General features: G+C 45.8%; 2 protein-coding genes across 5 annotated transcripts in view; both read left to right on the top strand.

The window, feature by feature from the left end:
* ppp1r13ba (protein phosphatase 1, regulatory subunit 13Ba) overlaps positions 1-19167 on the top strand; it is a 42708-nt gene extending 23541 nt beyond the window's left edge. For 2 of the 4 annotated variants that reach the window (XM_082955730.1, XM_082955731.1), the window contains 14 exons: positions 1408-1509; positions 3635-3809; positions 4342-4538; positions 4988-5128; positions 6024-6216; positions 6570-6695; positions 13443-13525; positions 13859-14291; positions 14591-15354; positions 15768-15905; positions 16153-16286; positions 16451-16617; positions 17051-17250; positions 17549-19167. In XM_082955730.1, the coding sequence (XP_082811856.1) occupies positions 1408-1509; positions 3635-3809; positions 4342-4538; positions 4988-5128; positions 6024-6216; positions 6570-6695; positions 13443-13525; positions 13859-14291; positions 14591-15354; positions 15768-15905; positions 16153-16286; positions 16451-16617; positions 17051-17250; positions 17549-17590 (2895 nt within the window). In that variant the 3' untranslated portion in view covers positions 17591-19167. Of the gene's footprint in view, positions 1-26; positions 75-1407; positions 1510-2340; positions 2616-3634; positions 3810-4341; positions 4539-4987; positions 5129-6023; positions 6217-6569; positions 6696-13442; positions 13526-13858; positions 14292-14590; positions 15355-15767; positions 15906-16152; positions 16287-16450; positions 16618-17050; positions 17251-17548 lie in introns of those variants that run through there. The other 2 variants (XM_082955732.1, XM_082955733.1) reach the window with 2 other exon arrangements.
* A 1566-nt stretch (positions 19168-20733) lies between these two features.
* Positions 20734-22892, top strand: sdsl (serine dehydratase-like). Its single transcript, XM_082955729.1, has 4 exons — positions 20734-21118; positions 21547-21995; positions 22099-22195; positions 22366-22892. The coding sequence occupies exons 3-4, from the start codon at positions 22132-22134 to the stop codon at positions 22557-22559; spliced, it is 258 nt and encodes an 85-aa protein (XP_082811855.1). The 5' UTR covers positions 20734-21118; positions 21547-21995; positions 22099-22131; the 3' UTR covers positions 22560-22892.
* Positions 22893-24637: the final 1745 nt, after the last annotated feature.

Raw genomic sequence — 24637 nt, 5'->3', positions numbered from 1 at the left:
TGAGTTGTACCCTCTTTTGCCCTCAGAACAGCCTTAATTCGTCTGGGCACGACAAGGTGTCAAGAGTTCCACAGGTATGCTGGCCCATGTTGACTCTAATGCTTCCCACAGGTTGGCTGAATCTCCTTTGAGTGGTGGACCATTCTTGATACACATGGGAAACTGTTGTGCATGAAAAACCCAGCAGTGTTGCAGTTCTTGACACAAACCGGTGCGCCTGGCACCTACTACTACCATATCCCATTCAAAGGCAGTTAAACCTTTTGTCTTTCCCATTCATGCTCTGAATGTCAAACATACACAATCCATGTCTCAATTGTCTCAAGGCTTAAAGTCTATGTCATGGAAAGAGCAGGTGTTCTTAATGTTTTGTACAATCAGTTATATCGCTCTATTATGTGTGGGAATACTTTGTAACAGATTTCCAAAATTAAAGTCACTTGGAGCTGATTTGCTGGTGTTTTTACAATAATTATTATTAAATTTTTTTAGCTCTGAAAACTTGGGGGTGCAAATGTAATCACTGCTGGACCAAATTCGGCCCACGGGCCGCCAGTTGGGGAACCCTGACCTATAACGTAAATTGCTATGTATGAAATGGATAATGTAATTAAAAGTATATTGTTCCAAACAATATGTCTAAAAATAAGCTAAATCAAAAAGGGTACTTTTGAGATTTTCTTATTAATATTTGTAATGTTGAATAAATGAATGTGATTTTATTTTATTATAAAAAGAAAAATCAGAATCTACACATACTACATATTTGAGAGCACACTATAGGGAGTATAATGACACCAAGATGATGTCTGTATCATGTGTGGTTCACGGTTCAAAGGGTCTTACAGGAGACATGTATACACTAGGTCTAAAAAGGTCCTAAAATGGTCACTTTCATTGTAATTTTCTCCTAAATTGTTTGTGATACAAATGAGAAAGCATGTCAAACATCCTTCCTCCCAATGAATTTTCTATGTGAAAATTGCCAGAACAAATTATTTTTGGCCTATCCTGGCGTGGAATCGCCTTATTGTTTTTGATAGCTTTGTGTGGCACACACCCTGCACAGCATCATGGTCAGCAGAACACCTTTAAATGTCATGAGCATACTGTTTGATATTAAAATGTATATGATATTCTGTTTGATATTCATTTTTTATGTCACAAAACTACTGTATGAGTCCTCTAACGTTACATCAAAGAGGACAGTTCTGCTTTTGTTTTTTTGATGTTATAGAGACTTGTCTTCCGTAAGACAGATATGTTCTCTTTGTTTGATGTTATTTAGATCTCCTGCTGCCTACACCAGTCTCTGTAACCCTATTGCCTAATGTTTTATGTGTGTGTTGGTTGAGAGGGCCCACATTTTGAGCGTGTTCTCTCTGTTTGTCTCGTGTGTGTGTGTAGGTGGGGAACCCTTGCGTGGAGCTGACTCTGTCGGAGCTGCAGGAGATGGCCACACGGCAACAGCAACAGATCGAGACCCAACAGCAGATGCTGGTTGCCAAGGTACTAGAACACAGACAATAATATAAACCATTAACATCATTATTGACCTCTCTGTGATAAACCTCCTTTCCAACCGCAATACCCACTGGCGTCTACACCTCTGACATTTCTGGCTAAGCTCAAAGTTTTTACCCTCTGAGTTGAGTGGCTGTGTTGTGTCAATTAGAGCACACAGTAGCAAAATGTTTTAAAGCTTTTCTCATTGGACAAGTTCAGGGTAGTCCCTTTTATTTCAGCTTCCACTGGGCTGGGGAACAGGCACTGGGTCAGAGTGCAGGTCTATATGTTGTAGATCTATAGATGGATCCTCAGCTTCCACTGTCTGGGCTGGGCCATACACCTGGCTCCTTCCTATATGTCACCAGGGATCCATTTGACATGGCACTCTATTCCCTCTATAGGTAACCGGCCAGAATGGGGAGGACTGTGGAGATGATTTACTGTGGTCTCAGACAGGGGGAAGAGTGGATGAACCTGGTTTCTCTAGGTTTCCTCCTTCTAAGGAGGTTTTACTGACCACTGTGCTTCTGCTTGCTCTTTGATTGATTGATGGAATGGGATATAGTTCACACGGTCTGTGGTTGATCTGGTCGCATGTCTGTGGTCAGCTTGTTGTGGTCTCTGTGGTCATTTAAACACAACAAGCAGTTCCTAGATCAGCTTGTATGTGAGGATGGGTTCAGTCACGATCTAGGTACAAGGTCAGGGTTACTAAGGTTAGTGCGGTCATTGTGGGAGGTGGCAGCATGCGTTGCCAGGGACAACAGGAAGGGACTAGATGTCCGGCAGGAAATTAGGTCAGCAGTGAGCAGCCAGCTGCTGAGAAGGAAGTGTGTTGTCTCAAGGAGGGGAGAAGACGGAGAGGAACCTAATGGGTTGAACAGTATTTTACCACACCTAGCGTACTGGTCACTTCCCAGGAATATCTAAGTCAGAACATACTGGAAACTCTAATTTAGCACCAGGAAAGCATTTCCGTGTCTCATGACATCAAGGGGACATCTTGTCACGTATTCTTTAGTGTTTCATTGATCATCACATTTCCTTTACAAGGAGTTTGGATCCGGTTGCGGGTTAGGTTTTGACTGATATTTCTCATTCTGAAGGTAAATCTGATTTTATGATGGGGCCGATGTTTTCTGTTCTTTGAGAAGCCATGATGCCTTACTCTGTGGATGATTGTAATAATGTTGATGAAGTGGACTCCTGGAGGCTCAGTGTAGATTGACTGTATAAGCTACACAGCATTGTAGTGAGTCATATTTGTTGAGTGTATTAGCGGTGTGTATTAATGTGCGTGATTAGCTGTGAGTTTGTATTGAGGGGTTACCTCTCTCCTTCTATTGAACAGTATATTGTGTTTAGTCAAACTCCCTGTCCTACTCACTCTGTCTCTCTCTGTCAGAGCCTGTACTGTGTTTGCTCATTCTAGAGCGGACCTGAAAATGCTTGTCAGCACCACATAGTCTTGCAATCCCTTTAATTCGCTCTCATTCACATACTGATTCCTTCCCTTTTCCTTCATTCTCTTACTTGTGTGTACCACTTGTGTGTATTTGGTATGTATGGATTCACTTCCCGTTATTTAGATTGTCTATGTATGTGAGTATTATTTGCAAGGCTGTTTTTTTTTGTGTTGGAAAAACCATGAATTGGCAAAGCCCTTTTCCTATTGTGATAAGATCATTTTTTGGGGTGTATTCTCTCTTCTCTGCGAGCTGGTGTGTTGAGGCCCACTGTGTTAGCTGAATAGGATTGTATTTAATGTTTTCTCTTGCTCCCTCTTTTCTCAATCCTTTTTATTACCTTCTTTTTTCTCATTCCTCTTCATCTTTTGTTCCTTTCAGCTCTCTTCTGTGTGTGTGTGTGTGTGTGTGTGTGTGTGTGTGTGTGTGTGGGGGGGGGGGGGGGGGGGAATTTTATCTGTCATTGCACTGTGCTGGAATGAAGTGGAGGAATGCTTGCACTACATTTTCCCTCCCCACATCTGTAACTCATTGTTCCCTTCTGTTCCTCCAACCCAACCCTCTGCTCTCCTGTCCTCTTTCTCTGTCCTCTCTGTCCTCTCCTGTCCTCTCTCTTCCCTCTCTCTGTCCTCTCCTCCTTTCCCCTCCTCTCCTTTCAGGAGCAGCGTCTGAGGTACCTGCAGCAGCAGGACCACAGACGGGGCCAGACGGTATCAGAGGCTGAGAAGCTACAGAGGTTGAAGGAGCGAGTGGAGAGTCAGGAGGCCAAACTAAAGAAGATCTGCGCCATGAGGGGCCAGGTGGACTACAGCAAGCTCATCAATGGAAACCTGTGTAAGCCATGTGATGCAGGATGCAAACGCACACTCCTCCTGGTGGGAGGAGCTATAGGAGAGCAGGCTCATTGTAATGGCTGGAACAGAGTAGATGGAACGGAGTTTGATACGGTTCCATTCATTCCATTCCAGCCGTTACAATGAGCCTGCTCTCCTATAGCTCCTCCCACCAGCCTCTTCTGACGTAGAACCCCAGCATAGTGGAATCTAGGCCCCGTTCAGCTGTCCATGATGTCATCTCTTTCCCTAGTTCTGTCAGTGAGCCTGGAATCTGACCCTCCCCATGTTGTGGTCTGGAACTGGGTGTGTCTGGGTGCCTTAAAGTCCTTATGTTCATACTGTAGCAGGGTGTAGTCCTGTCCTGTATAACGTCCAAGGCTGCACCCTGTCTGACACATTCTGATACTGGTACTCTGGAGAAAGGGGAGTTGTCCATCCAGTCCACAACTATGTTTTGATTTCTCCCAACACACTCAAACACACAGCTAGTTCGTATCTCACAGTGTACTGCGTCTCCTCTCCTCATGCAGCGGCTGAGATCCAGCATGTGAGTGGGCAGTTCCAGGAGAAGCAGGCAGAGCTGCAGTCAGCTGTGGTGAAGGTGGACCAGCTCACCCAGCAGCTGGAGGACCTGAGGAGGGGACATCTCAACGGCCTGCAGCCCCTAGGAGGACCTCTCACTGGCACCGCCGCTCTGGAGCTACGCAAACTCTACCAGGAACTACAGGTACATTTCCTGAAGAAAATGTGTGCTTGCTTCGGCTGTTCTAAAGTATATTTTGGGTACTACTGCATAATGTACACTGTCTGGTCAGAAGTACTGTACATGTCATCAGAGAGAAAGCTTGATGTGACATTTATTTTTACGTAATACAACAAGCGATGACACTATAAAATGGCACTTCAGATTCACATTTTGTTAGGAAGTTCCAGATGATGTCATCCAGCTGCAGAGCAGATGTGAAGGAGAGGAGATTAGATGAGTCAGGCTGACATTTTCATTCTGAAGGATATTTGTGACGCTGACATAATAGATGTGCAGCTTTGTCTCTCCATTCCTCATCCTGCCAGGGCATGGTTAAACGGAGACAGGACAGGGCGCACGTTGCCCATCCATCTGCCTCCTGGTGTGACTCACAGCCATTCTGTTCCCTGTTCCCTCTGTGTCTCTGTCAGGTGCGTAACAAGCTGAACACGGAGCATAGTGGCAGGCTGCAGCAGAACAAGGAGCTGCTGAGTAAGCGCAACACGGAGGTGACCATGATGGACAAGCGCATTGGGGACCTTCGCGAGCGCCTGCACAAGAAAAAAACAGAGGCACGTCAAAAAGAGATCAACCCCACAGGAAGAAACTCTCAGATTGAGTATCTCTGGGAAGCTTCTATCTCAAGACCTTTTTTTTATTTCACCTTTATTTAACCAGGTAGGCCAGTTAAGAACAAGTTCTCATTTACAACTGCGACCTGGCCAAGATAAAGCAAGGCAGTGCGGCAAAAACAGTAAGCTTCTCTGACAGCTGACGCTTAAAGTTAGTGAGGGAGATATAAGTCTCCAACTTCAGTGATTTTTGCAATTCGTTCCAGTCATTGGCAGCAGAGAACTGGAAGGAAAGCTGGCCAAAGGAGGTGTTGGCTTTGGGGGTGACTAGTGAAATATACCTGCTGGAGCGCGTGCTATGTGTGGGTGCTGCTATAGTGACCAGTGAGCTGAGATAAGGCGGGGCTTTACCTAGCAAAGACTTATAGATGACCTGGAGCCAGTGGGTTTGGCGACGAATATGTAGCGAGGACCAGCCAACGAGAGCATACAGGTCGCAGTGGTGGGTAGTATATGGGGCTTTGGTGAGAAAACGGATGGCACTGTGATAGACTGCATTCAATTTGCTTTGTGTTCCCACTCACTCTCATACAAACAGACCGCCAGCGTATACAGTAGCATAGCATGCATAAATACTGTGTAGTGAAAGTACACAAAGTTTTCACATTTTGCTGCCTTAAAAACGAGCGTTTTAATTTTCCAAATTTAAGACAACAAAATGCTGATAATTTCACTAGGCACTGTTAACACGTATTTAGGTAGTTGACTTTGCTCTCTGTCTCTTAACAATCTCTGTACTCATTGTGATTTGAACCACCGCTGCTTTGACTGTGGAAGTATAGCTGACATTGTATTTTGCCCTCTCTCTCTCTCCACCCTCTCTCTCTCTCCACAGCTTAACAGGATAAACGGTCCTCCCTCCCCCCAGCCCACCCCCAGCAGCTCAGGCCGCGTGGCCGCTGTATGTCCGTACTTCCAGGTGCCCGTCCCAGGCAGACAGGAGGTGGGCTACGCTCTGCCCCCAGACCCCGTTAAACCACCGTTTGTCCCTGGGACTGGCACCATCAGCCATGGCCGCTACAAATCAGGTCAGTCCCTGCGCCACACTGCAGCTTTACCTACTTTATCAGTCTCAAACTACTGACTGTCAGACTATATCTGTTTATTTGGGACACCTTGGTTTATCTGATCTGGACAATCATGAGATTGCTATGGCATAGCTGGTAACTTCTCTGAAATTTCAGTTCTAAACTCGTTATATTTTTTTCTGATTATTTTTTATTTTTTATCTGGTTCAGCGTTCTCTAACTTCCTGTCCTCTCTATTCTGTCATGTCTGTCTGTGGACCTCTTCTTCTTCTGCCCTTATTCGTATCGTCTGTTCTGTCGGTGTTGTTGTTGATGTTGTGGTGCCACGCTGTGCGTGGTCTCGGGCTCAGCAGGGGAGGAAGGGTGCGGTGTGAGGAAGCCCTCTGTCCAATGGAAGGTCTCAGATTTAGACATCATAGTGGACCCCATGGAGATGAGAGAGGGGCCCCGGTCCCCCTCAGGGGCCTACAGTGCCGACAGTGAGTCTGCAGCCAGGGGCTAGGGCAGCAGAAGCAGAGGGGCTTCAGTAACAGGGCTCAATATCAACAACATAAATGTAGATAGTTCTGTACTTGCATGTATAACATAGTTACAACTTTGACCTAAAACCAATTCCACAGCCTTCCCTTATTTTATACATAATTAAATATACACATTGAGTGGGGTCTCCGTAACAAGGCCTCAGTAACAGGGCCCTATATTATAATAAAATACACATTTCAAGTTTTATTAGTCGTATGTACACGATACACATGGTAAACACAATCCAATGAAATGCTTAATTGCAGGTTCCTTCTCGGCAATGCTACAACAATAAGAAATAATAAAAGATAACTACATTGAGTGGGGCCTCCGTAACAGGGCCCTATATCAACAACATAGCATAGGATAGGATAGCATAGGATAACAGCAACCTAAAACTAATGCCACTCCCTTGCCTTCCCTCCTTATATAAAATCTGTACAGGTTTAAATCATTATCTTACTATTGTGTTCATCTTCAGTATGCCTGTGTGAGGTTCCATTTCTTTTGGGCCTTGAAAATATATTTATTTACAGTACCAGTCAAAAGTATGGACACACCTACACATTCCAGGGTTTTATTTAATTTTTTTACTATTTTCTACATTTTAGAATAGTAGTAAAAGCATCAAAACTGTGAAATAACACATATGGCATCATGTAGTAACCGAAAAAGTGTTAAACAAATCAAAATGTATTTCAGATTATAGATTCTTCAAAGTAGCCACCCTTTGCCTTAATGACAGCTTTGCACACTCGTGACATTCTCTCAACCAGCTTCACCTGGAATGCTTTTCCAACAGTTTTGAAGGAGTTCCCACATATGCTGAGCACTTGTTGGCTGCTTTTCCTTCAATCTGCAGTCCAACTCATCCCAAACCATCACAATTGGGTTGAGGTCGGGTGATTGTGGAGGCCAGGTCATCTGATGCAGCCCTCCATCACTCTCCTTCTTGGTCAAATAGCCCTTACACGGCCTGGAGGTGTGTTGGGTCATTGTCCTGTTAAAAAGTAAATGATAGTCCCGCTAAGCGCAAACCAGATGGGATGGCGTTTCGCTGCAGAATGCTGTGGTAAACATGCTGGTTAAGTGTGCCTTGAATTCTAAATAAATTACAGACAGTATCACAAGTAACGCACCATCACACCACCTCCTCCATGCTTCACGGTGGGAACCACACATGCAGAGATCATCCGTTCACCTATTCTGCATCTCACAAAGACACTGCAGTTGGACCCAAAAATCTCAAATTTGGACTCATCAGACCAAAGGACAGATTTCCACCGGTATAACGTCCATTGCTTGTGCTTCTAGTAAAAATAAAGAAAACTCCTTGAATGAGTAGGTGTGTCCAAACTTTTGACTGGTACTTGATATTGTAATTCATTGTCATTATGAGCAGCCTCAATTGAATAAGGGGAAATGGTTAGGTAACATGGTTTATTTGTATGGACGTATGACGTTAGAGAAGGGGTTACTGCGGCATTGTTCTCCACCTCTTTGAATGCAACAAGCCAAACATGTCTCACAAATAGAACTCACGTACAGTAGAGAGTGAAATGATAGGTTGTCTTTGATGGACTTGAGCTGCGCCCCAAATGGCACCCTGTTCCATATACAGTACCAGTCAACATTTTGGACACACCTACTCATTCCAGGGTTTTTATTTATTTTTACAATGTTTTACATTGTGAAATAACACATATGGAATCATGTAGTAACCAAAAAAGTTTTAAACAAATCAAAATATATTTTATTTTTGAGATTCTTCAAAGTAGCCACCCTTTGCCTTTGACAGCTTTGCACACTCTTGGCATTCTCTCAACCAGCTTCATGAGGTAATCACCTGGAATGCATTTCAATTGAACCAAGATGGCGTAGCAGTCGGACGTGTGTTTGTCTTGTCCCATGTAAATAGTAGTTTTCCTTGTTTTTTTTTTGGTATATATTTTAATCTCACTTTCCATCTACGGACTGAATATACTTTCCTGCAACCTGCCTCACCCAATGTGGTATGGATCTGCTATTTTTATACTTTAGAACCAGAACCCCATCAGCAGCCTACTCGCTTCTAGCTAGTAGTCAGTTAGCCACTGCTAGCGGTCTTCACTGTTAACTCGGACACCAGCCAGCTTCAGCTCGGTCAATACCTGCCAGTCTGCACAGCGCGATATCAACCCAGAGCATATCGGACTGCTTTTTCTCTACCACATCTCCGGATTCTCTGGACCATTACACCGGATCATCGTAGCTAGCTAGCAACAACCTGAGTGGCTACTGCTGGCTAACGCCTCTGTCCCGAAGCAAGCACCAGTTAGCCTTGAGCTAGCCTCGAGCTAGGCCCATCTCCCGCTTACCAAAGGTCTACCAGCTAATTTTTGGGCTACAATACCTCTTTGGCCTGGACCCTTTATTACTGACACAGAGCACCGCCGATCCGTCACGACTGGTCTGCTGACTTAATTGTCCGAGGAGGTTTCAACAGGCTTTTCCGTTGCGACGTTGCTGAACGGCTCCCTGACTCACCTATTGCTGCTCATTGGACCCTATGATCACTCGGCTACACATGCCTCTCCCTAATGTCAATATGCCGTGTCTACTGCTGTTTAGGTTAGTTATTGTTTTATTTCACTGTGGAGCCCCCAGCCCCACCCAACATGCCTTAGATAGCTCTTTTGTCCCACACATGCGGAGACCTCACCTGGCTTAACTGGTGCCTCCAGAGACACAACCACTCTCATCATCACTCAATGCCTAGGTTTACCTCCACTGTACTCACATCCTACCATGCCCTTGTCTGTACATTATGCCCTGAATCTATTCTATCACGCCCAGAAATCTGCTCCTTTTATACTCTGTTCCCAACACACTAGACGACCAGTTCTTATAGCCTTTAGCCGTACCTGTCATAAAATAAGTTGTACTCATCCTTAAAAATGTCGTACTGGAGAGAAGAGGACCAAAACGCAGCAGGTATGTGCAGGCTCATCTTGACTTTTATTCACTATCAAAATGAATGCCAAAATAACAAACCATGAGAATGAATGAACGAACCACCAACAAACATTCTGGCAAAGCATAGGCTCAACACAGAACAATTCCCCACAAACCCCAGTGACAAACAACTCCTACATATGTGACTCCCAATCAGGAACAACGATTCCCAGCTGTTCCTGATCAGGAGTCACAAGACACACACCAGACTGCCACGTCCTGACCCCCAAACTACTACACCAGCTCCATCTGCTGGTCAGGACGTGACAGTACCCCCCCCTCAAGGTGCAGACCCCGGAATGCACCTAAAAAAGAAAAAACAAGAAAAATCCCCAATACCCCAACAAAAACCCAACAAACAATAACCCCTAAACCATAAGGGAGGGAAGGGAGGGTGGCTGCCGTCAACGACGGCACTGTGCTACACCCTCCCTCCCCAACCCACCTATCCTGGAGGTGGCTCAGGTGCAGGCAACTCGGGGCAGTCTGGCAACTCGGGGCAGTCTGGCAACTCGGGGCAGTCTGGCAACTCGGGGCAGTCTGGCAACTCGGGGCAGTCTGGCAACTCGGGGCAGTCCGGCAACTCGGGGAAGTCCGGCAACTCGGGGCAGTCCGGCAACTCGGGGCAGGTCGGGGCAGGTCGGGGCAGTCCGGCCACTCGGGGCAGGTCGGGGCAGTCCGGCCACTCGGGGCAGGTCGGGGCAGTCCGGCCACTCGGGGCAGGTCGGGGCAGTCCGGCCACTCGGGGCAGGTCGGGGCAGTCCGGCCACTCGGGGCAGTCCGGCCACTCGGGGCAGGTCGGGGCAGTCCGGCCACTCGGGGCAGGTCGGGGCAGTCCGGCCACTCGGGGCAGGTCGGGGCAGTCCGGCCACTCGGGGCAGGTCGGGGCAGTCCGGCCACTGTTGACTGGCGGGCAGCTCTGACGACGACTGTTGACTGGCGGGCAGCTCTGACGACGACTGTTGACTGGCGGGCAGCTCTGACGACGACTGTTGACTGGCGGGCAGCTCTGACGACGACTGTTGACTGGCGGGCAGCTCTGACGACGACTGTTGACTGGCGGGCAGCACTGACGACGACTGTTGACTGGCGGGCAGCTCTGACGGCGACTGTTGACTGGCGGGCAGCTCTGACGGCGACTGTTGACTGGCGGGCAGCTCTGACGACGACTGTTGACTGGCGGGCAGCACTGACGACGACTGTTGACTGGCGGGCAGCTCTGACGGCGACTGTTGACTGGCGGGCAGCTCTTGTGCCCCCCCCTAAAAAATTATTGGGGGTGCCTCTCGGTCTCCCTTACCTCGCCAGCCTTCTTCCGCTGCTTGGTCCTTTGTTGGTGGGGAATTCTGTCACACAATAAGTTGTACTCATCCTTAAAAATGTCGTACTGGAGAGAAGAGGACCAAAACGCAGCAGGTATGTGCAGGCTCATCTTGACTTTTATTCACTATCAAAATGAATGCCAAAATAACAAACCATGAGAATGAATGAATGAACGAACGAACGAACGAACGAACGAACGAACAACCAACCAACCAACCAACCAACCAACGAACGAACCAACGAACCAACGAACAGTCTGGCAAAGCATAGGCTCAACACAGAACAATTCCCCACAAACCCCAGTGACAAACAACTCCTACATATGTGACTCCCAATCAGGAACAACGATTCCCAGCTGTTCCTGATCAGGAGTCACAAGACACACACCACACTGCCACGTCCTGACCCCCAAACTACTACACCAGCTCCATCTGCTGGTCAGGACGTGACAGTACCCTTATCCTTTCTATTGTGTTATTGACTCTACGTTTGTTTATCCCATGTGTAACTCTGTGTTGTTGTTTTTGTCGCACTGCTTTGCTTTATCTTGGCCAGGTCGCAGTTGTAAATGAGAACTTGTTCTCAACTGGCCTACCTGGTTAAATAAAAGTGAAATAAAAAAATTAACAGGTGTGCCTTGTTATGTTAATTTGTGGAATTTCTTTCTTTAATGCATTTGAGCCAATAAGTTGTGTTGTGATAAGATAGGGTTGGTATACAGAAGATAGCCCTATTTGGTAAAAGATCAAGTCCATATTATGGCAAGAACAGCTCAAATAAGCAAAGAGAAACGACTTTCCATCATTACTTTAAGACTGAGGTGCAGTTAATCCAGAAAATTTCAAGAACTTTGAAAGTTTCTTCAAATGCTGCCGCAAAAGAAACTCGAGCGCTATGATGAAACTGGCTCTCATGAGGACCACCACAAGAAAGGAAGACCCAGAGTTACCTCTGCTGCAGAGGATACATTCATTAGAATAACTGCACCTCAGATTGCAGCCCAAATAAATGCTTCACAGAGTACAAGTATCAGACACATCTCAACATCAACTGTTCAGGGGAGACTGCGTGAATCATTATCATTTGTTTTTCAACATGACAATGACCCAACACACCTCCAGGCTGTGTAAGGGCTATTTGACCAAGAAGGAGAGTGATGGAGTGAAGGAAAAGCAGCCAACAAGTGCTCAGAATATGTGGGAACTCCTTCAAAACTGTTGGAAAAGCATTCCAGGGGAAGCTGGTTGAGAGAATACCAAGAGTGTGCAAAGCTGTCATCAAGGCAAAGGGTGGCTACTTTGAAGAATCAAAAATGTGTGTATATATATATATATATATATATATAGAAAACACTTGTTTGGTTACTTCATGATTCTATGTGTTATTTCATAGTTTTGATGTCTTCACTATTATTTGACAATGTAGAAAATAGTAAAAATAAAGAAAAACTCTTGAATGAGTAGGTGTGTCCAAATGTTTGACTGGTACTGTGTAAGCCCTACTTTTGACCAGAGCCCTATTTCAGATGCAGCCTTAAATTGTGTAGTCCTTCAAGTGCTCACCTTTTAATAGGGCTGGGCAGTTGTACTGTTTGAAAGGGAGAGTAGGCAAGGCTTAGTTGGCACAGACACTGCAATAGGTTTAATAGGAAGTCTGGCAGACAGACAGACAGGGAATAGTTTACCTCCAGACAGACTATGTCTCAGAGAGTGAGAGAGTTATCCTCTTGGAGTGATAGACACTCTAATCTCTTTAACCCGATCAGAATCGGGGACCAAAATACACCCAGCACATACACCTTGTATTAGACCTGACCCTGTGTCCCTCAGGTCAGTCTGTTGGTATGGAGGGCAAGCTGTTCCTGTATTGTGCCAGTCTGTTGGTATGGAGGGCAAGCTATTCCTGTATTGTGCCAGTCTGTTGGTATGGAGGGCAAACTGTTCCTGTATTGTGCCAGTCTGTTGGTATGGAGGGCAAGCTGTTCCTGTATTGTGCCAGTCTGTTGGTATGGAGGGCAAGCTGTTCCTGTACTGTGCCAGTCTGTTGGTATGGAGGGCAAGCTGTTCCTGTACTGTGCCAGTCTGTTGGTATGAGAGCACAAGGCAACGAGTTCTTCAAATAGACAGTGTGTGTGTGTGTGTGTGTGTGTGTGTGTGTGTGTGTGTGTGTGTGTGTGTGTGTGTGTGTGTGTGTGTGTGTGTGTGTGTGTGTGTGTGTGTGTGTGTGTGTGTGTGTGTGTGTGTGTGTGTGTGTGTGTGTGTGTGTGTGTGTGTGTAACTGTACTTTCCGTTGCTCATTTGGACTAGCATCAACATTCTCTCTCTCTCTCTCTCTCTCTCTCTCTGTCTCTGTGTGTGTGTGTGTGTGTGTGTGTACCCCTCCTGTAGCCAATGAAGCAGTGTGGCCCACCCTGAGTAAAAGTGTCTCCTCGATGCAACCTTCAGATTGGAGGAACACCAGCCCAGACCAGGTGAGATCCATGCTCCACCTCCCACTACTACAGTCATTGGGTACATCTCAATAGTCTAAAGTGGCTTACTATCATCATCTCCTCTCTTTCATCTGCAAGGATATTAAATAACTAACCATTAAAAGCAATTCCTGGTTGGTTTTCTACACCATATTGCTTTCACAGACCCAGTATTTTTTAGATCAATGCAGACAGAGAGGACACAAGTGGAGGAAGCCACTTAAGACTATTTAGATGCAGCCATTCACTTTTGGCTCTTTCACACACTCCTTGGACTCTCCTTCCTACTGTCCTATAATGGATCTAACTGGTTCACGGTGTTTCCCTCCACAGAGCCTTGACTTCAGTAAGCTACCAGGAGGATCCGTGTCCAAACCACTACCCATCTACGGGACCTACCCTGCACCTACTGGCCACCCGTCTATAGTCTGCTCTACCAGCTCCCTGACCAGGTCTGTCCCTGCCACTTTAGCCTGGCAGCGTTCAGCCCCAGCACCTCCTGGTTACTCCTCCCAGCAGATCCAGCAGCGTATCTCTGTCCCCCCTAGCCCCACACCCCAGTCAGGCCAGGGGGAGGGGGAGAGGCCTGACCCCCCGCCGGCTGTGGCTGTGAGGCCATACATTCCAGACCGGTCCTCCTCCAGGCCTCAGTCCCCCAGGAAGGGCCCTGCCACTATGAACTCCTCCTCTATCTACCACATGTACCTGCAGCAGCCTGCAGCAGCCAAGAGCTACCCAGCAGGAGGCAGGTCTGCTGTCAAAGCAGGTAAAAGCCTCAATCGATGGACATTATATTTTTTAAAGAGTCAGTCAGACCTGGGTTCTAATAGTATTTGATTTCCTTCAAATAATTAAGCTGCACTTGATTGAGCATGCCTTGCACAGTGGGATCAATGTAATAGTTCCAAAAGTGCAAAGGCGCTCCAGGGAGTCTCAATCAAACTCTCAAAGTATTTGAAGAAAACAAGTTGTATTTCAACCCCGGCCTGATTCAGATAATGCTTGAAGCACGGGTCTCAATCTGTATGGTCCTATATTAATATCACCATCTCCTTTTGTTCGTAGTGTATGGGAAACCCGTGCTTCCCTCCAGCACCTCTCCCTCCCCTGTGCCCTTCCAGCACGGGGCACTGTCCCCAGGAGGAGAGAGTGGAGAGGACATGGTGGACAGGGAAGGGGACACCACAGAGGGTAGACTCCTACCCCCTCCCAGTGTGGAGAACATCCCGCGGCCCCTGAGCCCCACCAAGCTGACCCCCGTGGCCCATTCCCCGCTGTGCTACCAGAGCGACGCCGACCTAGAGGTCCTGCGCCGGCGGCTGACCAACGCACCGCGCCCGCTGAAGAAACGCAGCTCCATCACAGAGCCAGAGGGCCCCACCGGACCCAACATCCAGAAGCTCCTGTACCAGCGCTTCAACACCCTGGCCGGAGGCATGGACGGCAGCAACAGCACCCTGTTCTACCAGCCCGTCTTCATGGGTGGTGTCCTGGGATGTCCGGACATGGACAACATCAACACTTCAAATGGGAACCTGATCGGGACAGCTTCCCTGGTCGTCACTGCGGCAGACAGTCCCAACTCAGACCATCGCCTGTCCTCTTCCATGTCCCCTTCCTCTGACTCCAATGACAAAAGGACACCCCCACCCAGTGAGACCGCTCCCCGCGTGCCCACCCCCCAGCCCAGCCTGGAATACAACTACAACAACCAACCTGGTCCTGCTAGCACCACCTCCACTCCCAGGCCCATCCCCATCCCTGAGGCCTCGTCTCCCCAGCAGAAAGAAACCTCTCTCTGGACTGTCACACCCCCGGCATTGCCTAAGGTCAACCTGCGGAGCCACAGCTCCATAATGCAACAGCATGCTTCCTTTTTGTGTGCCATAATACATAGGGTCTAGAGTTTCTCCTGGTCAGGTCACATGGTCAGAAACAAAACAAAAAATCTGACTTATGCCAGAGTTGCCATCTGAGTTGCAAATGTTACTTTCTTCACAGGAAAAATTCCCTGCCCTAGTCATGACATTAGACCACAGGAGCCTGCCGAGGGGAGGACAGCTCATAATAATGACTGGAATGAAGTGAATGGAATGGTATCAAACACATGGAAACCACTTGTTTGATACCATTCCATTTATTCCGTTCCAGCCATTACTGTGAGCCCGTCCTCCCCAATTAAGGTGCCACCAACCACCTGTGCATTAGCCAGAGAGTAACTCCACTTTTTCTGTCTCAGCAGATCAAGAGGACTAACCTGAAGAAGCCTGAATCAGAGCGGATAGGCCACGGGCTGCGGGTCAAGTTCAACCCTCTGGCCCTGCTACTGGATGCCTCTCTGGAGGGAGAGTTTGACTTGGTGCAGCGGATCATCTATGAGGTAATCATAGGCTCTTCAATTCAATTCAAACTTTATTGTCCCAGAAGATAAATTCCTTGTGTTGAGTCTTCTCATTTTACGTACCATTCTGTCAGCCTGTGAGAGATTTCAAACTGATTTCTAAGTCAGCTGCTCTTTAAAACATTTTAATGGCTTCTGTGACTGTTAATATAAAAAGGGCTTTATCAATACATTTATATTTGATTCATGAAATAAATGTGATTGATTGATCCTTTCCCCCATGCAGGTTGAGAACCCCAGCACGGCCAATGACGAGGGCATCACCCCCCTTCACAACGCCGTATGTGCTGGACGCCACCACATCGTCAAGTTCCTGCTCGACTTTGGAGTTAACGTCAATGCTGCTGACAGCGATGGATGGTGAGGACGTACACTGTGACCATTTCTCATTGACCTTTTCTTTCTCTTTCTCTCCTCTCTTTCTCTTTGACCTTACCTTAGCTTTGGTCAGCTGCATTTAAAACAGTCAAGACTTCACAATGTCTCCATGAACGTCTCTCCTTTTGTGTCTGTCATGTGTTCAGGACCCCACTACACTGTGCGGCCTCCTGTAACAGTGTGCATCTCTGTAAGCTGCTGGTAGAGTCAGGGGCGGCCATCTTTGCCACCACCATCAGTGACGTGGAGACAGCGGCTGATAAGTGTGAGGAGATGGAGGACGGATACACACTGTGTTCCCAGTTCCTCTTCGGTGAGTGGTGTTGTATAGAGAGAACATGCGGCTCCTGTCTACAAACAACCCCTAGCCCCTACACCCTTACACACTTTTGTAGATCTGTGGAGCTCAAAGGAGAGCTATGGGCCATGTCCCCCAAACAACAGTTATTCCCACACACTCATGCTTGGATATGTAGAATTGGATAGGTATAAGCTATATGTCGAAAGCTCCATCTAATCTATATGAAGGCAAGGCAAAGCATCAACCTTATTGATGGTACCCATCCAATCCTACACTAGGGGCAAGGAGGGGCCCCTCAATCACGGCCGGTTGTGATAAAGCCTGGAATCGAACCAGGGTCTGTAGTGACGCCTCTGGCACTGAGATGCAGTGCCTTAGACTGCTGCGCGACTGGAATCCCCTGAGAACTGGGAAGTGACCCTCTTCCTCTCTGTCCGTCCGCCAGGGCTCCAGGAGAAGCTGGGGGTGATGAATAAAGGGTCTGTGTATGCGCTGTGGGACTACGAGGCACAGAGCTCAGACGAGCTGTCCTTCCACGAGGGAGACGCCATCACCACCCTGAGTCGCAGGGACGACGCTGAGACAGAGTGGTGGTGGGCCAGGCTACATGACAAGGAGGGCTACGTACCACGCAACCTGCTCGGGGTAAGGCCAGTCACCATGATGGATACAACTATGGTCTGAGTCACTAGGAAGTTAATATCATAGAGATCCTATAATTCTGTTTAATTCTATGGTTAATGTGTTGTATGTAGGTATATAGATTTCCACAATCTTGTTTGAAATTAGATGCTAATCTAATGTTAGTTGAATTGATGAGGATCCCAAAATATTTGGTAATAAATCCTAAGTTGTAACATGGCACCCCCTGCTGTACCTGCCTGTAGAATACGAATTTCCATGATCAGAAAATACAATTAATAGTAACATTTTCTTCTTACAGTTGTATCCAAGGATCAAGCCTAGACAACGTTCTCTGGCATAGAGAAGACGGTGCACTTTGCTGAGAAGGCAGTGCACGTTGTTGCGCTCTGACTGGGCTCAGAGCTGGGTCTGACTGGATCTGCAGACAGTGGCTGTGACGGGAAAGTGCCCTCTCTCTGTGCCAGTCTGTGCCACCCCAGAACAAAGGACAAGGGCCATGGCATGGACAGAGGGGGCCATATCCGGACAGAGACAGACAGACAGACAGACATGCTTGGAATTGGTAGTCACTTACCAAAGAGGAAGTAGAGGCAGTATCCACGGCCCAGAGATCTGTCTAAAAAATATTGTAAGGTCCCCCCTGCCCTTCATTGGACCATGAAGCAATGAAGCTCATTGGATCATGAAGCAATGAAACAAAACATTTTTGTTTTATTTTCAATGACTCCCATCACCCTGCCACCACCCCTCATCCAGAGAATACTCTGAGCAGAGCTTCCCTCTTTCCCCTCTCACTCAGTGTTTGTCTCCTGTGTGTCAGAGTTAGGACTTGAATGTGATGATCTCAGAAAAGGGAGCAGAGAACAGGAGCAGTCATGAGTTATTGAATATGGGTTTTGCAGTAAGTGCTGTTTGAAGGCGATCAGAGTTTAAACCCTGGAGTTCATATCTTCAGGGTTCAGCAGAGGAAAGAAGGGAACAGGTTTTTACAAGATGAGAAAAGGAAGGAAAGACACAGAAGGTGTAATTGAAAGACTTTGAAGGCCAGTTAAAACTACTAAAAGATGTGTGGAATGTTTAAAACAGTCATACAATGTTGGTGTTATTTATGCAAACCAAAATGTGTTCTGAAGGAATGAGTGGAAGATGTAATGCTGGGATGGGAAAGTGAAAGGGGCTGCATTCTCTTCTACAGATGCAATAACTATGAAGCTAACTATGGGCGTGAATTTGAACTAAACTCATCAAAACACTCATAAGCCTACAGTATATAAATGCTTTATCACCTAAAAAGGCCTATAGTTGGATCTCTGTTTGGAGTTTGTATTCATATTGAGTTACATTTTAGCAGACGTTTGTACATTGTATTGTTTTCCCTATTTTTGTTTCAGGTTGGTTGTTGTCTTTTTAATACCTATCATGCAAAGTGATACACATTTTGATCACTGAGTATAGCCATACCACAGGAGGTTGGTGGCACCTTAATTGGGGAGGATGGGCTTGTGGTAATGGCTGGAGCGGAATAGTGGAATGGTATCAAATACAGCAAACACATGGTTTCCATGAGTTTGATGCCATTCCATTTGCTCCGTTCCAGCCATTATTGTGAGACGTCCTCCCCTCAGCAGCCTCCACTGAGCCATACTGTACTATCTTTGGTATAGCCTACCTGTTGACTGATGCTGGCTTGATCTATAGGTTGTGTATTACCATCAGTTCTATGGGATGGTTTATGTGACAAAACAAACACCAATCAATATGCACAATGAAATGTAAATGTACACAATAAATAATGATTTCCCTTAAATGGGAATATTTTTTTTTTAACCTATACTGAACAAAAATATGAATGCAACATGTAAAGTGTTGGTCCCATGTTTCATAAACTGAAATAAAAGATTCCAGAAATGTTCTATATGCACGAAAGCTTATTTCTCACAAATTTGTTTACATCCCTGTTAGTTAGCATTTATCCTTTGCCAATATAATCCATCTACCTGACAGGTAAAAGGCTGATTAAACAGCATGATCTTTACACAGGTGCACCTTGTGCTGGGGACAATGAAATGCCACTCTAAAATGTACAGTTTTGTCACACAACACAATGCCACAGATGTCTCAAGTTTTGAGGGAGAGAGCAATTGGCATGCTGACTGCAGGAATGTCCACCAGAGCTGATGCCAGAGGATTTAATGTTCATTTCTCTACGTTGTTTTGGAGAATTTGGCAGTACATCCAACCAGCCTCAGAACCGCAGACCAAGTATAACCACACCAGCCCAGGACCTCCACGTCCGGCTTCTTCATCTGCGGGATTGACTGAGACCAGCCACCCTGACAGCTGATGAAAATGTGGGTTTGTACAACCAAAGAATTGCTGCACAAACTGTCTCAAGGAGCTCATCTGCGTGCTCCTCATCCTCACCAGGGTCTTGGTCTGACTGCAGTTTGGTGTCGTAACCGACTTCAGTGGGCAAATGATCACCTTCGATGGCCATTGGCACGATGGAGGAGTGTGCTCTTTAGGGATGAATCCCGGTTTCAACTGTACCATGCAGATGGCAGACAGTGTGTATGGCGTCGTGTTGGCAAGCTGTTTGCTGATGTCAACATTGTGAACAGAGTGCCTCATGGTGGGGTTATGGTATAGGCAGGCATAAGCTATGGACAATGAACACAATTGCATTTTATCGAGGGAAATTTGAATGCACAGAGATACCGTGAGGAGATTCTGAGGCCCATTGTCGTGCCATTCAGCCACCGCCATAACCTCATGTTTCAGCATGATAAAGCACAGCTCCATGTCACAAGGATCTGTACACAATTCCTGGAAGCTGAAAATGTCTCAGTTCTTCCATGGCCTGCATACTCGCCAGACATGTCACCCGTTGATCATGTTTGGGATGCTCTGGATCGAAGTGTACGACAGTGTGTTCCAGTTCCCACCAATATCCATAAACTTCGCACAGCCATTGAAGAGGAGTGGGACAACATTCCACAGGCCACAATCAACAGCCTGATCAACTCTATGTAAAGGAGATGTGTTGCGCTTTATGAGGCAAATGGTGGTCACACCAGATACTGACTGGTTTTCTGATCCACACCCCTACTTTATTTTTTAAATTTTTTTAAGGTATCTGTAACAAACATGCATATTGTTTGTCACAGTCATGCGAACAGTCACTGTTTTCCCAGTCATGTGAATCTAATAGATTAGGGCCTAATGAATTTATTTCAATTGACTGATTTCCTTATGGGAACTGTAACTCAGTAAAATGTTAGAAATTGTTGCATGTTGCGGTTATATTTTAGTTCAGTGTAGAATGTTATACTTTACGTTTTGCAATGCTATGCGCAATTCTGACATTGGCTACAGTCTTTATACAGTCCACCAAACAAGAGTTAATAATTGATTTCTGATCTATCCCACCTCTGGGCTAAACATTGACCAGTATCTTCCTGACAGGTGCAGTTTTCTGTGAAGGTCGAGTAGCAATCACGCACTGAGAGCCGCAGTAAGTTATGGTTGTCACAAAGTTGCACCATTACAAAATGAATTGTACTATAGCAGCCTACTTCTTGCCTACTGTCTTTTCTGTGGACTGGTCACATAGGTGTGAAAATAAAACCCTGCATTTGTGCATGTGCACTACCATTCAAGAGGAGATCGAAGACTTTCATAGTTGTTGACTAATCGTCTATCAAGGGACTTGGGCCATCATGGCAAATCCAGAAGCCTTTCACATAAATAGTCTGTTTTTGGAGAGCATAGACTTCTGAACGGATGGGGACCACAGTGTATTTAAAAATGGAAAGTTCCCAACCCTCTGGTTCATTCAACATCTGCGGTATTGAACACGTGTCAAAAGGTAAGCATGTTCAAAAGGTTTGAAGTTAAGTTACCATAAATAATTTCACATCTATAGGCCTAATTGAATACACAGTTAGAATACTATTTTAGTAACATTTCAATGATTAGTGTTTCGCACAAGTGATGGGTCTATATGAATCCACTTGAAACAGACAAACAACTCCACATAAACCTTTAAATTACGCACATCATGGAATATGGGAAATGGACGCCATTATAACTGGTTTGTTTACTACGCTTGAAACACTTGTTTGACAGCACCTCCTGGTGTTGACCAGATAAGATGTGATTCAATGCTGCCTTGAGTTCATAATGATACAGAGGATATCCTTATAATTGACGACTGATTTACTTGTGGACTTTGTAGACTATGTCTGTTACCCCATGTGTGTGTGTTTCCATTTTTGTCTCATTTTGCCTGTTCAGGTGTGGGATGATGCTAATGATGAGGCCCTGCGTCTGACCCAGACTGATGCCCTGACCTACTGTATGTTCCACCCTTTGACCATCCTCTGCTCTGGTGAGAAGATATTGAAGTCAGACAAATCCTTAACCGAGCCTGTAGTAAAGGGCATGACTTCAAGAATGACTGACTTAGATCACAAATGATAAACTAGGTGTTTCGAGCCCTGAATGCTGATGGGCTGACAGCCGTGGTATATCAGACCGTATACCACAGGTTTTTACTGCTCTAATTACGTTGGTAACCAGTTTATAATTGTAATAAGGCACATTTTGGGGTTTGTGATATATGGCCAATATGTAAGGAGGTGGGCTGCGGCAGTGTGGCCATCATCTGTGGAGACTGAGGGAGCAGACTGTTTAAATGCAGCAGTAAAGGCTGGCAAGATAGTCACCCTCTCTGACATCACCAGGTGAGAAGAGAACAGAGATTAAACTGAGATTTTCATTTAGCATTATGTTGTATTCAAATCTATTCCATTCCATTCTAATAATCTGTGATGGTTGTATTGTCAGAGGCCAAGTGTCTGGGTTCGAAGACGGGGCAACATGAACATCATATCAGAGCTGGTCACTGACCAGCAGACCCTGCAAGCAGTGGAGACCTTCCTGGGTGAGCGTTGTACCAGCCGTCACTGTTCTCATCCCTATTCTTTACTCTGCTTTATGTGAGGTATAGTTGTATTCTAAAAGAAACATAGCTACGGGTTACGAATAAATATGTTCTGTTTGTGTGTGTGTATACATGTGTGCTTGCTTGTGTGTGTGTGTGTGTGTGTCCAGACGAGGAGCGTGTGCTGGTGGAGCTGGCCTGCGGGGCTGTGTTAGCAGCTGTGTACTGTGGAGTCATCCAGAGACTGCAGGGTGAGGGTCGGCTGCCCGTTCCCCTAGCAGGGCCCCTGGTGATGATCGTCTGTGGAGGCAGCAGCGTCAATCAGGCACAGCTGGAACATCTCAGGAAGGTCCTCAATAGATGAACACAGAAAATGGAACCATAGAATTAGATAAACTATAGAAGAACACAGTTTGGAAAACCCTGCCGTAGTAGATTGAACAATAGTATAGTTGGCTACAGCACACACATTATTTACAAGGCTATTGGACTTCCACCAGTTTATGGCTCCAGACTGTGTTAATGAAAGATTATGAGGACGGATTCTTAATAGTTTTTGATCACAGCTTTTTAACACGTTGTATACATTTTCACAATGTTGACCAATACTGCCCCAAATTTCTCTGCTTTGTAATCTGTGCCAAATTTGGAAAATCTCTGACAACCTTTAATTCATGGAATGAAATCTGAAATAAAATTCAGTAGTGCTTATTATTAGTGTACATTTGATGCACCATTCAAATGCAGTTACTAGTTATGACCAACAGGTGGTACTCCTTGTCACTGAGAAGATACAGTCAGAGACTCAAGAGAAAGCTAAACATTTCATAGGCTTCTTTTTATCAGCTTGGTGCCGGTCAAATGAACTAAATAGACCAGACCCAGCTGCTATTGCATTGTTGCCTATGGGAGAGCCACCCCTAAAGTAGACTGGAACTGTGCCAATTTTTTTCAATGGTACAAGGTATTTTTGCCTCATCTTTATAATCCGCCATCTTTGATGCACTATCTCTGCAGACTAACCAAAAACCAGTGGAACTGGTAGGCTATACTAAGACACCCTTATATTGCGTTCCTTCTGATACCAATCTGTTTATATCAGCTATAAGCATGAATGATCTAGTATTACATTGTTTATGATATATAGTACCAGTCAAAAGTTTGGACACACCTACTCATTCAAGGGTTTTTCTTTATTTTTACAATTTTCTACATTGTAGAATAATAGTGCAGACATCAAAACTATGAAATAACACATATGGAATCATGTAGTAAACAGTGTTAAACAAATCAAAATATACTTTACATTTGAGATTCTTCAAAGTAGCCACCCTTTGCCTTGATGACAACATTGCACACTCTTAACCAGCTTCACGAGGGATGCTTTTCCAACAGTCTTGAAGGAGTTCCCACATATGCTGAGGACTTGTTGGCTGATTTTCCTTCACTCTGCGGTCCAACTCATCCCAAACCATCTCAATTGGGTTGAGGTCAGGTGATTATGGATGCCAGGTCATCTGATGCAGCACTCCATCACTCTCCTTCTTGGTCAAATAGCCCTTACACAGCCTGGAGGTGTGTTTTGGGACATTGTCCTGTTGAAAACATATGAGTCCCACTAAGTGCTAACCAAATGGAATGGCGTATCGCTGCAGAATGCTGTGGTAGCCATGCTGGTTAAGTGTGCCTTGAATTCTAAATAAATCAAAGTGTCAGCAAAGCACCATCATACCTCCTCCTCCATGCTTCACGGTGGGAACCACACATGCGAAGATCATCCGTTCACCTACTCTGCATCTCACAAAGACACGGCGGCTGGAACCAAAAATCTCAAATTTGGACTCATCAGACCAAAAGACAGATTTCCACCGGTCTAATGTCCATTGCTGGTGTTTCTTGGCACAAGCAAGTCTCTTCTTATTGGTGTCCTTTAGTAGTGGTTTCTTTACAGCAATTGGATCATGAAGGCCTGATTCACGCAGTCTCTTCTGAACAGTTGATGCTGAGGTGTGTCTGTTACTTGAACTCTGTGAAGCATTTATTTGGGCTGCAATTCGGCAGGTAGCGTAGGCAGCAGGTAGCCTAGTGGTTAGAGCGTTGGACTAGTAACCGAAAGGTTGCAAGATCGAATCCCTGAGCTGACAAGGTAAAAATCTGTTTTTCTGCCCCTGAACAAGGCAGTTAACCCACTGTTCCTAGGCCATCATTGAAAATAAGAATTTGTTCTTAACTGACTTGCCTAGTTAAATAAAGGTAAAATAAATAACAAATTCTGAAGCTGGTAACGCTAATGAACTTATCTTCTGCAGTAGAGGTAACTCTGGGTCTTCCTTTCCTGTGGCGGTCCTCATGAGAGCCAGTTTCATCATAGCTCTTGATGTTTTTTGCGACTGCACTTGAAGATCTTGTAAATTTGCCGGATTGACTGACCTTAATGTCTTA

The sequence above is a fragment of the Salmo salar genome, chromosome 09 (assembly GCF_965601325.2).
Source record: "Salmo salar chromosome 09, fSalSal1, whole genome shotgun sequence".
NCBI classification, from domain to species: domain Eukaryota; kingdom Metazoa; phylum Chordata; class Actinopteri; order Salmoniformes; family Salmonidae; genus Salmo; species Salmo salar.
This window is presented reverse-complemented; position numbering and strand designations above follow the sequence as displayed.

Excerpts from the sequence above, each read along its gene's own strand:
- sdsl (XM_082955729.1), top strand. The coding sequence starts at position 22,132 with ATGAACATCATATCAGAGCTGGTCACTGACCAGCAGACCCTGCAAGCA. Across the intron at positions 22,196-22,365 it reads AGCAGTGGAGACCTTCCTGG|ACGAGGAGCGTGTGCTGGTG; the intron begins GTGAGCGTTGTA and ends GTGTGTGTCCAG.